General features: G+C 42.2%; 1 protein-coding gene across 6 annotated transcripts in view; it reads left to right on the top strand.

Annotated features, from left to right (window-relative positions):
* GRID1 (glutamate ionotropic receptor delta type subunit 1) overlaps positions 1 to 15,771 on the top strand; it is a 3,001,620-nt gene that overhangs the window by 2,630,086 nt on the left and 355,763 nt on the right. For all 6 annotated transcript variants that reach the window (XR_011268624.1, XR_011268625.1, XM_069610763.1 and 3 more), the window contains exon 13: positions 4,392 to 4,587. Coding sequence is in view for 4 of the 6 variants with exons in the window: in XM_069610763.1 (XP_069466864.1) it covers positions 4,392 to 4,587 (196 nt within the window). In the remaining 2 variants the exon portion in view is untranslated. The remainder of the gene's footprint in view (positions 1 to 4,391; positions 4,588 to 15,771) is intronic.

Below are 15,771 nucleotides of genomic sequence, written 5' to 3'. Positions count from 1 at the left end.
ACCTATTCAATCGAGTCTGTCATCGGGCTCATTGGCAGCTTTCACTACACCACATCACGTCTGAGCGTGTTAATGAAACTGCGAGCCGGCAGCTCCGCCATGCCAGTCCAGTGCTGCATGGTCCTTCTTTGGTTTCCATGCCCCTTTGATGCTTGTCTAGAACATAAATTACCCTGGCCTCCATTCTGAAGTGAATAATGAGAACAGTTTTGCCCATTACAAGGAAGCAACATATAAGAAAAACAAGCTCCATTTAGTCACTATACAACACAGGATTAATCATTCCAATAATCCCTTGCCTAACTGTAATAAACAAGTCATTTCTCCTCAAAATGAATCCACTTACCATTATAGCCTCAACTCCAGTGAACTCGTTGGCGATCAAATCACAAAGATGCACTTCATATCTGTTACACCAAGTCACCTTTCTCCAGTAAACTGTTGAACAGGTAACATCTCATTAGTCGTAGGCCATATATAGATCCGCACCCAATATGGAGGCCAGGGAAATGTGTGAGCCATGTAGTAATACTAAGAGAACATTTCTGGTGTGTCAATCTATCAATTTGTGCCATTCACCATTCGACTTCCTCATTGAGACTAAGGCATACACTACAGGAATCTGTGTTTGACTTCAGGTTGCTTAAATAAGACCCATTGATATTTATGATGACGCATTCCCGTTTGAAAACCCTTTGTAAATCACTCCCAGTGCCAAGGGATTCTGTGACGGGGAGGGGTGGGTGAATGTGGGATCTTTAATTACACATGGGGCCTCATTACGGGTCGGTGGTAATCGTGCTGGTGCTATGGGCGGGTTGCCACCGGACTAATAAATATTTAACGACGCCTAACTTCCCGGTGCCACCAGGAGATTACAACCCCGGCGTCCCGGAAAGACAGGCGCCGGTAAAATGTTGTTCCCCATTCGCATAGAGTCCTACAGGACTCTATGGGAATGGGGACACAGAAGCACTGGCACCATTTTTAACAGTGCCAGTGCTTTTGTGACGGGTCTGCCTACTGTGGCTGCTGTGCCTGGCTGGGTCAGACCTGTTGGGCACGGTGGCTCCGGCAGGCAGACCTGTAATATGCCGGTCCGGAATAAACGGTGTCGGTAAACTTACCGGAACCCTTGTTTCTGAACCGGTAGGGTCAGAATGAGGCTTGTGAAATGCTTCCCACAGACCTCGTTCAGAACCAACAACACATACATACACTCACAAACTAAGTGAGAATACATGTTTCTAATACAGAAAGCTCTAAAATGCATTAGATGCGAACAAGCCTGATGCAACCTTTCCATGCTTGTTTATGCCAACTAACATTATTTCTGTTCATGGCATACGTAGCGTACACTCGGTTGCAGTAATTCGGCCTCTTGGCACTGTAGAGGGATTTGCAAAATTAGGCAGGTATACAATGCTGTGTGGTGTGAAATGTAATTTAAAGAAGGTATTTAATTAGCACTGTGCAAACCAATGTGTTTTTAGTTGTTTCCGAAAAGTGAATAGATGACAGTATAAGCGCCGAACATCTGGAAGAGTGTCCCAATTTCGGGCTGTCTGTATAGGAAATGACTTGCCACAGATGCATGCATGTTTAAAAGCTGGCACAATCAATCAGAATCTCAATATATGATATTGTATGCATTTGTGTAGGCACAAAGTTAAAAACACAGGCGGTTACAAATGCATCGGGCCTCATTATGAGTTTGCCGGTCCGGGAACTATGGTACCGGTAAGCATGCCAGTACCATAGTTCCCAGACTGCCAAACTACGAGTTCTGCTTGCGGGTGCCATTGTGGCCGCTAGGTCTGACCTGGCGGCCGTATCTGCCCCCGCGAGCAGAGCATGTCGGATGCACCGGCACCGTTGATAACAGTTCCGGTGCATCCGTCTTCCCCATTCCCATTGAGCCCTTTTCAGGCTCAATGGGAATGGGGAAGAATATTTTCCGGTGCCCAGGTATGGACAATTACCGTGTCCAGCAAGGCTGTAATGACCCGGTAATTGCCCATTCCTGGGTGCCGAAAAAAATAAATAATGCCTCGTAATGAGGCCCCTTGTTTTGTGGACCAGAGGAAGAGGCAGATTCACGTGTGTATTACGTCTGAAAAAGAATCTCTAAAGTGTGGCAGGCTAAGATATCTAAGAGTCACAAAAGAACATCCACCTGATTCACAAAACAATGTTTGACTTTTATTTTTACAGATATATAACTTGGAGTAAATGACAAATTATGGTAAAAAAATCTGCCTCATCAAATGGAACAAATTGCACACGTGTAAATGATACAGTTGCACCCATTCATCTAGAAGGAGTATGCCATTTGTATGTCAGTACATGCGTAGGTGCGTCATTTAGAAAGAAGTGCCCACCCACAGAGCTGTAGCTTAGAATCTATAAAATAGATACTACTGACTGCAGACATCTATTTACTGTTGCTAGGAGACGTTGCTAGGGGGGATCTGAGGGGGCTATAGTCCCAGGTCTTTTGGTTGTAGCCCCGGATAGAAGCTCAGGAGCTACAACCAAAAGACTAGCTAGCCCCGAATCCCGGCATTAGCATAGTCTCAGATCTCTTCCAGACCTAGCAGTGTTGCTTGGTGTGGTTTATACTTAGATGTCCATGTTATAAATGGTGTGTGAGAAATGCGAACATTAAAATGTTTCCCTAAACATTGGTGGGCTGTCTGGAAAAACTGGAAATAGGACATGGTAAAATATTTAGCAGTGTGAAAAAAATGTTTTAAATGTTTTTTTTTTAGTTTACCTCATATTACGCTGGCACAAGTTGCACCACTACTAAAACCGGCATTAGTTGCTTTCATTTGTGGCTCCTTAGTTATTTGGTTTTGGTCTTTCTTCTCTGTTTATTTTTGTGCAATGTGGTGCTCCCTACATAATTGTGAATGTCATACGATATTGTATTATTTAGTGGAATCTTTATAAAACACAACTTTTGCAAGCAGGAGCTCCGATGGTGGTAGCATGCAATGCTCATACCCCCAAAGTGGACTTTTGTGCTCTACACAAGTTGATTGGGTTAGACTTAAAATGATGAATTTAATAAGAATGCTTCAGGCAGTTCGCTATGAACTTTAGTAGAGTGCCACACCTGCGCGCCGGTTCTTGCATGGACCACAGGAACCAGCTTTTCAGTCACATATGATTATTACATCTCACTATTTTCAGTCACACATGCGTGGAGATATGTAGGATTAGGAGGTGATGCTCTTCGTGGCCCCTTAACAACCACTGAGCCTTCAGTTGCAGAACTTATATTTGTAAACCACGGAAAGGAAAGATTGGGTGATTTTCGTTTTGCCTCATTAAAACAATTGTACTCAAAATACCTGGGGATCTCCTAATGCCCCACACTCCCCAAAATCTTCCCAATATACCTATGCTTGAAATGTATCCGCCCTCATCCCTTTCCCCACCTCCAACTTGCTTTAGGTCGAACTTGTTCCCCAGTGTCCTGTATGCTATACATGTTTAATGTAAACGTTGAGAACACTCCCGTGAACATTACATGTTGATAAATGTATACTGTGTGTAAGGTATGCCTTTATTCACTGTCTGTCATACAGAAAACAAATTCTTAAGGGTTCAACCAGGACAATATTATTTGCTTTTAGATCTCTTCCATTGTATATTTCCTAAATTCATCCCTTTGACAATACCCTTTATGTCGCCTGAGTAAGTTAAGAAGATGTATAACATTTAGATTTCAATCTTGTGTACTTGGTTCCTAAGATGCGAAGTATGCGTGGCCATAATTGAGTAGGCTTTAGAGCTCTTAACCTTGCTTCCGAAAAAAGAAATAGCAACAACTCTGCCGCCTGAATGATTCTTTCATTCTTTATATCTTTGGTTTCCAGTTTGTGGATATCAGCTGGAAGATTTAGCTAATTTAATGTTTTTCTGCCCGCGTTACGCAGGTATTCGCAGGGTAACTCTGCTACCTGTCCTAAGGAAAACTGGGATACGCCACTATAAAGCTGCACTCATCTTTTTACTCAGTGCTGATACTGTTTTTACTGCGTGGGCTTTGCTCACATTTTTAAAAAGAGCTATGTATTTTAGGAAAAATCTGTTGAGGCTCCAGGGAGACGAAAGCAAAGTATGAATCATATATACAGGGGATATTTTGCGCTTACTAATCCTATTGTGTCCCTGTTCAAATAGGATCCTAAATGTGAATTTTTCATTGCTCAACTTTATTTGTATGCCTTATTTTAACATCATAAGCACTAGTCTTTTTTTTCACAAGAATTGTAAATTTGTATTGATTGTATGTATTTGTTTTATCTGTTTGCTTGATGATTTTTTTTTAAAAATTCGAATAAATATGTTTGACTGACTGACAATATCTTTGGTTTCAGAACATTTCAAGATCTCGCCAAACAAATGGACTTGTCTTATGGCACAGTGAGGGACTCTTCGGTCTACGAGTACTTCAAAGCAAAGGGAACAAACCCCTTGGAACAGGACAGCACCTTCTCCGAGCTCTGGCGAACAATCAGCAAGAACAACGGTGTAGACAACTGCGTGTCCAACCCCTCTGAAGGCATCAGAAAGGTATGTGGGGATTCCATTCTGTCATACATGCGTCTATGTGAGATTCACAGAATCGTAGGGAGTTTGTCATTACTCCGAAAATAACACGTTGGGACTAATTCCTGGAACGTTGCAGAGCGATGCTAATTGTTACTTTACAGTGCCGACAAAGACGCTGAACTGGGCATAATTCACAGAGCAGTGCAAAGTGTATTTTTGCGGTACAAAGTAACTTTGCACTGGAAAAGCACTCTTTGCACCATGCTAAATTGATCTCCATTTATTTCAATAGTAATGGGTGCTGTGACTTTCAAAATGGTGAATGTTGTAAATGTTTGCATATGCCCTTACCTCAGAGGGACTAATTTATGGTACGTTTAGCGCATTGCAAAGTGACTTTGCATTGCCAACAAACACGTTGAACCGGTGCAAATTCACAGAGTGGTACAAAGTGTACTTTTGCAGAGCAAAGTCAGTTTGCACTGCAGAAGTGCTCATTGCACCATGCTAAATGGGCCTAATGAAATAAAAAAATAAACACACTAAGTAGTGCAGACTTTTGGCCCTAAGTACCTTACTCGAGTGAAGGAACTTGGGGGAACAGGAATCACAGACACAAATGAATGCGCAAAACACAATGGCAAGGAAAAGTAAACAATTCATCAACATACACAACAGGCCAGATTCAAAAGCGATTTTCAATGTGGGATTCACCCATTGAAAAACACTTTCTGAATTAGGTCCAATATTGTGCCGGATCAAGGGCCAACATGTAGAAGTAAGTGCACTAGAGGTTTTTTAAAAGGAGCAAAACAGATGAATGACAGCCATTTTGAGAGCAAAGTGCTGGGCAAATGGGCAGTGGGTGCTGTGCGGGAGTTTCTCACCGGACTAGATGGCATGGAACTGCACATGCTTTTTGCCAAATTATTAAAAAAGCAAGCATAAAAAAAGGTACACTAGAGGTCGTTGTGGGGTCAGAATGGGCAGATCAGGTCTTTTGAAGTCTCCCCTCGAAATGGATGGTGTGTGGCACAGTTCTAGCTGTATTAAATAGATGAGACAACAGCATTTGCGAAAAACGGCCTTGCAAAATATAATTTTACTAAAAAAAATAGCAATGCTATTCAACATATATGCACTTTAGAAATAGAGTTCTAGAGGGCACATCCTTAGAACGCTTCTGTCTCCTCCTGTCACATCAAATAAGGGCACTGTTCTTCTGTGCAATGTTCTGAGGGTATATCAGATAACAGCATCTGCCACTTTTTAATATTGGCGTATTATTGCTCTTCTTACAGATCGCATGGAAACAAATCCAGTGTTTAGAGCAGCTGCTATGTCTATCTATATATTTTTTTTTCTTCTGGTTAATCAGAAATGGTTAGTTCTCTGGCAGTGCTCCTGCAGCAGTATTAACAACTTGCTTGGTGTAAATCAGCTAATCCGCGATGGAGCCAAAATGTATCATGCTGAAAGTTTTGATATAGTTTTGAACGTTTTGATGTAGTTTTGGCTATTTTGCAGAGGAAGCTGCCACTGTATGTGAGTTAAGGTTTGATCTTTCAAATTTCACATTAAGGTGGCTAGATGTAGATTCCCTTGGTGTCCAGAATTGTAATGAGATCGAGGTTTGGCTGAAGCAACTTGCCACCAAAACTGGCAAATGCCCTAAGAGGCGATTGTTGACCAGTAACAAAGGCAAGAATAACTATGACCGGGATATTCGGGACACCAAGCGCATTATGCGCAGAGAAATTAGAGCTGTGCAAGTGTTCATTGGGACTATTGAGGAGAAGCACAGACGGGTGAGACATATAAAAATTAATTATATGGGCTGGCATAAGCGTTGGAAGAGTTCTATAAAAAATATACACTGGCAAAATATGATTATGGTGCTGGTCTCCCTTCCCCAATTTCTGAACGGGAGTTGGCCCCTGATCATTAGTGAAGAAGAAATTGAAAATAAAATCATGAAACGTAATCATTCCAGGACCCCGGGACCTAATGGCCGGGCAAACGTAGTCCTGAAGCAGAACCCCAAGACGTGGGCAGCTATTCTGAAAATTCTGTCTGATAAAGTGTGTTCCTCACAGGTGACAGCGACATCATGGCAACATGATGTGTTAATACAGGTCTACAAAAATTATAGTTATGATAATGACACACTGAAACACGCTCTGCCCTGAATTGGTAGCTTATGAAAGAAAATGTTCAGTCTATGACATCAACGATATAGGTAGATTTAATAAGGTATCTCCACACAGAGTCAGCCGACACGTGTTTCGACCATAGGTCGTCCTCAAGGCAGAATTATATACATGTAGTTGAGAAATGATTAGAAGTAGGTAACCTTCTAACCTACTTCATTCAGTCCGGGGATCGAGCCCATTTATTTTTGTCAGCTCATCTGGATGTATTGAAGAGCTATCAAAGCGAAAATTCTAATCATTTCTCAACTACATGTATATAATTCAGCCTTGAGGATGACCTATGGTCGAAACACGTGTCGGCTGACTCTGTGTGGAGATACCTTATTAAATCTACCTATATCGTTCATATCATGGACTGGACTTTTTCTTTCATAAGCTACCAATTCAGGGCAGAGCACGTTTCAGTGTGTCATTATAATAACTTTCAATTTTTTCTATCAGTAATTGGTGGTTACCCGGTACAAGGGCACACGCCACGCAGCTCATTGCACCTAATTAAGTTTAGTGAGCATAGCGCACAATCAAACCTTTAGCCACCCAATTTTCTCTTCAGTTTGTACAAAAATTATAGGTTGTTATCTCTTTCAGACTCTACTGGAAAACGTTTCACTACTTTTGTGTTGGGGGCCTTGCCACACTGGGCGGATGAAGTTAATATTTTAAGTTTCTCTTAGACAGGCTTCCGCCGGGGGTGTGGCACCTCTCATAACATTAGACTCATGGACACTCTGTATAGGGAAGCTGCATCGCCCAGGGGGTCTACTTTGTACACCATCTTTGTGGCCTTCCAGACGGCTTTTGACGGAGTGCTAAAATGGAATGATGGGGTGCCCCTTGTGGCTCTTGAGTACGTCGGTACAGGTGCGACTGGACGATCATGGTGGATTAACCTCCCTGTGTGTGCCTATATGGGAATTAAACAGGGCTCCTCCCTGGCACCACTGCTGTTCAACATATATACTTCAGACCTCACTCAGCTCTTTAATCAGGCAGCAGGATGTTGTCCTAGAGTTGGGGGGCAGAATGTCCCTTGTATGTTGTATGCGGATAGCCTTGTACTGTTTAATCATGCATTCAGTGGATCAAAGGCAATGTTTGATAGACCGTGGAACATACTGTGGCTAACTACCTATGTATTAACATGGACAAAATCAAGGTCTTGGTGATTGCACCTAAGAAGATCAAATGCCCAGACTTCACCACTAGCTTGGGTGTATTAGCAAAGGTGGAAAACAACCCTTATCTGGGACTGGAAATGAGTTCTTCCAGATCCTATCATCATATAAATTAAGCAAAAAGCATAAAAGCAAAACTCCTGACCCACCTGATAGGAAAGTTTGCTAATTACACAGCAGGCTACTCACTTGATGGGATTATGCCTGTTTATAGACAGTGCCCGGGTCCTATGGTACTCTACGGCCTTAATGCCCTTGCCATGGTTGATTTTCGGTGGTTCGATAAAAACGAGGATTACTTTTGAAAGAGGACATTCAAATTGCGTACCTCAACTCCAATTGAGTTCCTAAGATTGGAACTAGGCTTTGTATATTTTAAAGCACATGCAATGACTAAACAGGGGATGTTGCACCTAGAAATGTATGTCAATCCGAAATGCCAAATGCTCGCCTTGATGAGGATGACTGCAGGTCTGGAGATGCTGCCCAAAGGAAATTAATGTAACAATTTAATTGCTAAAGTTTATGAGAATATGGGCTGGATGCCAGACTTTAAACGTAGTACCAACCTTACCATCTTGCAACATATAATTTAAAGAAAATTAAAACTCTGGGACTGGACCAATAACTATACACACCTCTCAACTTTGAGTGCATATGCACAGGTTGCAAACGTCGCACACTTGTATCTTACGGCGCAAAGATATTTGAGACAGTGCCCTAGTCCTGCTATTAGATGGTTTATACTAACATTAAGGATAAACCAACTCCTCTTTTGGTGACCTGTGGAGCACAGTATAACATCCTGTTGCATCATAGGACTTGTCACATCTGTAATAGCCGGGTTCTGCTTGAGAATGCCCAACACCTATTCACGGAGTGCTCATATTTACGACCAGCTATCATGAGTACGTTGGGTGGCTTTGTGCACAGCTATGAATCTATAAATCTGGATTCTTTTTGGAACTTTTGCCTCAATACAGAGAGCGAAAGTTAGCTCTGTACAGATTGTGGTGTATGATGAATAAATTGTTATCTAAGGATTTCTGCGGGACCAGCTCGTGCGTGACATTATGATAGATATTAATGACAAGGATTCCCATTGTAGTAGCAGCTATTGTCTAATTTTAATTTTAATTGCATAGTTACTTGTTGACTTGCACATTTTAGTATTTATAATAGTAAAGCTTTTAAAACGATATATATTTAAGTCAGTGATTGCTTTGGCAATCCATATCAATACCTGTAATTGACAATCATGAATTGAAGGTCTGTTACTCCTGTACACCCTGTGGCTACTATTAGATGAAGCTGGTGTACTTAAGATGATTGGCTACAAGTGGGAAGGAGTGGACTGCCTGTTCTATTTAAGATACTGTAAAATGTCCTGTATGTACCATGGATAATGTGATACATCATGTTGTGTTTTGTATTTTAGCTTGCTCTGCCGATTTCATTCTTATGGTTATCATTTTATTTTTTGATTTTCTTAATTTGTAAGGTTTATGAACTACATAAAAATAAATTAAATAAAACATTTCACATTTAAGACCTTCTTTTGCTGCTATGCTGCTTGTTACATTGCTGTATTTAGTGATAGATTACATTGTCATTGTTATGTATGCTTTTGTATATTGAGGCCTTTTATCTTGTGTATTTAATGCCATTTTAACATGCCTTTTACCTGTACATGGCTGCTGCCATTTTTATTTTGAAAAAAAAACAATACTACAATTCTCAATACATACAAATCAGCTGCTCATTGATGCGGAGATTCAATTTCCTATGCCATTTCCTTTCTAACAAAAATAGCATTCTCACAGACGCCATTTTAAAATTACAGGACATGAGTGTGTGTTTTATTTCTTTGTGAAAATGTGATCTGCACATAACGAAATGCAACAATACATTAAAAGTGAATTATTGTCTGCATTATTTTCCTTACAAGCGTGTGTTTTGGCAGGACAGTGTAGTGTTTTCTCGTTGTTTCCATGAACCTTTTCAAAGGTGATGGAAGGGGAGGAGGAAGTTGATGCACAGATAAGGCTGCTTACAAAACATGGCTCTTGGCAATTTTGCAAGTTATGACATGTTATTTATATCGCGCTTAATACTTCAGCGCGCTTAATACCCAGAGGTTTCTAAGTGCGGACCCGGGGATCGAACCTGTGTTGCTCTCTGTTTTCTTGCTTCCAAGGCGAGCACGTTGCAGCTGAGCTATCTTCCCAAAGTTGGAACTTGTGTTTATTTTCTTCAACAGCAAATCTGCAATAACACATATCGGTAAAGCCAAATAAATGTTGTTTCGCAAATATACAGTCTGAGCTTTTCTTTGTTTGGCAAGAGGAAGCATAAGCTCTCTGTCAGTGCTCTTGCAACTTTATGTACATGGGTCCTGGTGGCAATCAGCTGCTCAGTAATGAAAATCGTGCACCACGGTGAAAACTCTGTTGCAGTACTTAGCTAATTGTACTCTATAGTGCCATTGTGTAAATTGGGGGCGAGTTGCAAAATATTGCTTTAAAGAGATTATTTATTTTCATTGCTGTTTGGCGCATTGCTGCATTTCCAATTGTGTGCTGCATTTAGTGTTTGTCTTATAGTTATGATGCTTTGTACATTGATGTTTGGTACAGTTTTGAACAACATTGCAGTGTTTTCTTATGATTAACAGCATGTGTCTTTTACCCATGGCTGTCACTTTTAGTTTGTTTAAACAATATAATTAGAATTGATCATTAATAACGAACGTCATACCAGTGAGTTGTTTTTTAAGCGAGGGAGCGGGATTCGAACATGTATTGTGCTGCCGTTGTTTTGTTTCGAAGACCAATGCTTTATCCCTGAGCTCTCCTTCCTCCCTATTTCAAAACGAGACTACAACTCCATAACAATCAGCCTCTCCATGATGCAAATCATGCCTTTCATCAGTGCATTCCAATTGAATTAAAGCAGATATTTCCCAGGCACTACCTTTGAATGGCGTAATACACATGAACAATGCATTGCTTACTTGTGCGTGCGAGCGCCATAACAACGTTTCTGTTCAGTGTGTGTTGTAATGACATATAATATTAAATACATATATGCATTATTGTTTTGTAGAAGAGCATGTTCTCGTACAGATCAGGGATTTTGCAAGATAGTATAATGAAGCCCATGATGTTTCTCATTTCTGCTGTGGCGGGGGGTGAGGAGGGGGGGGTTGATTACATGCTTTTGGTAAAACAGCTTGGTAACTCTCTTGACAATGCATTGTACTGAACAAGCTTTTCCAAAGAAGAGCAAATTAGTCTACTTTGCAGTATGTGTTAAAAATATCAAACTCTGCATGCCCATTTTTATTCTTCCACCACTGTCCACCCACCCAACTCTCTCCCTTCAATGATGTCCTGTTTTTATATATAGCATGCTTTACATGAAGGAGGCAGCGGTGTCTACCCCAAGTAACAGAACTCCATTGTTATGCGTATGATGCCTGGATGATTTCTAAAGGTGCTGGTCAGTTTAGTTAAAATCACATCTGGCAGGCATTTATGAGGGGATCAGATTGGTTATTCTCTTCAGAGCCCAATCTACAACAGCACACATTGGCAAACTCAATAGTTCTGGAACAGAAAATGCTGTTAGCAAGCTTTTTTAGTCTCGTGGGTGTTTTACAAAACAATATCATCATCTCCATTTAGAAAGCCAATATCTATTGGGCCTCATTACGAAGTTGGCGGAAACCCGCTGGTGCTACCAGCAGATTTACGCCATCCCCAAAACACTGAATCTGCCATCTGACTTCCCGGTGCCACCGGGACATTACAAGTCCTGGCGGAGCGGGAAGTCAGACGACAGATTTGGTAATTCCCCATTCTCGTGCAGTCCGATAGGACTCCATGGGAGTGGGGAGAAGGAAGCACCAGCACCAATGTTAACGGTACCGGTGCTTCCGTGACGACTCCGCCTACCAGGGCCCATGTGCCCGGCAGCGACAGACCTGTCGTGCGCAGTGGCCCTAGCTTGCAGACTCGTAGTGTGGCGGTGCGGATACAAGGGTGCCAGTAAGCTTACCTGCACCCTTGTTTCTGGTCTGCCACACTTTTAATGAAGCCCATTGTCTTTGCTACCTATATAGACATAGCTAGTGCATTATATCTAGTCAAGGGCATTTTCCATTCTAGCTTCACCACTAATGAGGGATGCTGCTACTCTACAGTAAATAACTGTTGATGCTGATGGTCTGATTCAACCTGCTGATTTACAGTACTGCCTGTTAGTTCAAAAACTCAGAGCACGCAAAGGCAAAATAGTGAATTGCAAGTCAGTAAGTACATTATCTAATTCCTACTGCAAGTTTCGCTATCACATATCCGGTTTCGTCTCTGTCAATTCTCTCCCCTCTCCACATCCAGGCACCTGGTTCCATGTATACGTGCAATTGACTTTGCTTTCTTTGTTATATTTTGAATAAGAATACAATACAAGCCACTTGTTTTGGAACTCTCTCTCGAGTGTGATAAGGTGTTACGTAAGAACGATATGCATACACTTTTGACTTTACACTACTTATTTCGTGGTAATAGGAGCGTGTTGTTCCCCCACATGCACACGTATCTTATATGTAAGATCACAATTTCGATGGTGCTATATAGCAGCACTAAACATTGTTTCCATGCAAGTGCAACTTAAAACACGTGCAGAACATATCCTTGGGCACTTGTATGAAATGTACCAGCAACCTGAGCTCCTGTTGTTTTATTTTTAAATACAAAAGTGCCTGCCCTTCATTTTGTGGACTTATTTGATTAGGCTGTTTTCATAGAAGTTAAAATGACTCAGAAATGATCGGTTATATAAAAATGTGAATATGTGTACGATGGGCAAAAATAGCACCACATCCACCATGAACTGTAACTAGATGCCACGTGCTAATTGTGTAATACCTAGGAGAGCTGTCGGTTTCTCCCAGACATGCTTTCTGAGGTTGTCACTCTGTGTGATCAGGTGCACTTTAACATCCACAGTTGAGACCTCCTTTCTAACTTTACAATGGCCCATGTTGCATGATCTACTAGTATGATCTGCCTCTCTGTCCTTCCATGGCCAATTTCCCTGAAGGAGTCTCGCAGTGTTCTATTTTAGTGAACATAGATGTGTTGAGGTTGCTTCCCGTAGGCACACAAATCGTGGCAGCTGCCCGATCCACACTGGTCCAAGTAGTGGGACTATCCAAACCCTGGGGTCAGGAAGGGCTCAGGAAGCCACACAGGGCATTTTTGTTCAATGACCTATGATTGAAGTCACTGTGTGACCCCTGATCCTGCTCACTGTGTATTATTTAATACGATTATGTGGGTGATTCCATCTCTGAAAGGGTCATCTGCCAACCAGATTCCCCTTTTATAAGCTCCTTGCCAAAAGCATAGTGTGTGCCTGTGCCCTGCTGAATCAGTATCGTCATCTGCAGTGTCTTCTCTACCAGCGGCACAGGACAGGTGCAGAGGTCACAAGTGTCGATTTGACATTTGTAGTGACATTTGTAGTGACATTTTTAGTGACAGCAAAGTCTCTAAAGTCTAATAATGAGGATACCGTTCTTGTGTCGGTTCATTGTGTAGTGTAACCCATACCTGAGTTATACTATCTCATATGTATTACAGCCACAGCAATTTGATATGCTATGATATGTTAAGATAATTTATAAAGTGCACAGTCGCTCGGAAGCATCATGGCATACAGGACATGTGTCAGCCCTGTGAACCCAGCTCATCTGTGAACGCATTATATGCATTCTTTCCAGACAGGGCTGTCCCTGCCAGTGCTGGCAGGAGTGTAGCTTTGGGGATTGCCCCTTGGTGTTCCTTTGCAAGGGCAGGTAACCCTTTTCCTGAGAGGCAGCCTCTCCATGAGAAGCTGTCCTGGGAACAGGAATCAAAGGCCACACCCGTTTACAAAGGTCCTGGGCTCACACCAGGGTGCTACATGTCTAAAGGCTTTTGATTCCAATAATTATCAAAAGGGTTGGAGTAAGTGTAGACAGAGGGAGCTCTTTACAGCTGGAGGAAGGTTCCACCATCTTCTTTCTATCTGTCTTTATGTTTTCTTCCTGTCCCCTCCACTTTCTGTAACACAAACCAATTTGAGTCGGATGTTAAAAGGCAAAGTCCACTTATTTCAAGAAAAAGGATAGGGAGCCCTTAAAGCAAACCAGTTTTAGTTCAATCACTTGGTGGCTTTTGCCTTTAAAAGAAGGGGTCTCCTACCACTCTCTGATTCACTCTTGCACAAAGACCTGAGAAGAATTAACTGGACCACTGTTGGGCATGTTGATCTTTCTAACTCCTTTGCTAGCCAGGAGAAGGCTGAGAGTCCAAGGTACAGGAAAGATCTCTCTCCCAACCATCCCCTGGCACCAGTGGAGGTGTACTGCTCTTGGGACATGACCTGCCCCTCTGCCAGCTACAACAGTACCCAGGACCTCACTGTGTTGAAGGAACCCTGCAGTTGTGTGCCAGCTTCACCAGAGTTTGGGAACCATAGAACATGGAATAAAAGTATTCCTGAGTCCCTGCATTGGGATTCACAGCATACTCAGAGCTAAGACAGCCAGGATCCCGGTTTCCCTCAAACTGAATTGGTCAAACTAGTTTTAAATTGCCTTTGAACTGTGTTTGCTGCATTTTCAACCACAGGACCCACCTGTGCTTCCTTTACCACTCAATCAAACTCTTCCAACCAGTGTGCTTGCATCACTAACCACCTCCATACTGCATCATGCCTTGTGTAGCCTGCACCTGCTCCATTCAAATCAACTACTTATCTCAGGAACCTAACTCAAACTACTGGAGTGTCACTTGCTGACTCAAACCAGCTGTTACAGGCAACTCAACATGGCTCCATCTGAAACTGCCGCTATGAACTGCAGACCAATGAATATTTCAAATGTATGTATTTGGCAGAACAATATAGTCAGAGTGAGGGTTGTGTGATCATAGATTCATGTACCCTAAATTATTTGAGCAGGAGCTTTTTGGTGAACAATAGAAGTCTATGATATCTTAATTACTAGGGCAGTTTTATTAACTCTTAATTAAAATCCTCAGGTGTTATGCATCACCACATCTAATGAAGACATGTTTGAAGAGCAAGCGCCAAGATTTTTCATTTGAAATATTGACCTCAGTCGGATAACCCAAGGTGTTCAAATTGGAAAAATCATAAGATGCTAAAGGAATGAGATTGAGGCAATAGAATAGTTGATGCCCCACTGCCAGCTGTGTTTTACCACACGCTATGAGAACGTTTTGTGCTAGTGGATTGAAGAAGCCAATTGGATTGCATTTCTAATTGGAAGAGCCACTGCAGCATTAACCATATGAGGTCACACCAGAGTTAAGTGATTCATTTTCTAGGTGACTTAGTTCTTGAATGAATGAGTAACATGGGGCCTCATTCCGAGTATGGCGGTAAGGGATAGCGGCCACCGCTAACGAGAGCGGTGGCGGTAATCCCTTACCGCCATACTCCGAGTTCCCTTAGCGCCATGGTGCTTTTAACACCTGCTTTTAGCAGGCGTTAAATACCATGGCGCTAAGGGACCTTGATGTTAATTACGCCACCGTAATTTACGGTGGCGTAATTGACGCCTTCCCCACTCCCATTATGCCCTATGGGGCAGGAATGGGAATGGGGAAGGGTAAATGGGGATTGGGGAATTACCGCCCCGCCAACCTTGGAATGGGGCGGTAATTCCGCCAACCACCAAGGCGCTGCCGGTCCGGGTACGGCGTCAACCAAGGCGTTAATAGCGCCATTGGTTAGCGCCGTAC

Source organism: Ambystoma mexicanum, chromosome 8 (assembly GCF_040938575.1).
Source record: "Ambystoma mexicanum isolate Mex_15411 chromosome 8, UKY_AmexF1_1, whole genome shotgun sequence".
Lineage (NCBI taxonomy): Eukaryota > Metazoa > Chordata > Amphibia > Caudata > Ambystomatidae > Ambystoma > Ambystoma mexicanum.
The sequence above is the reverse complement of the archived record's forward strand: the minus strand, read 5'-3'. Positions and strand labels throughout refer to the sequence as shown.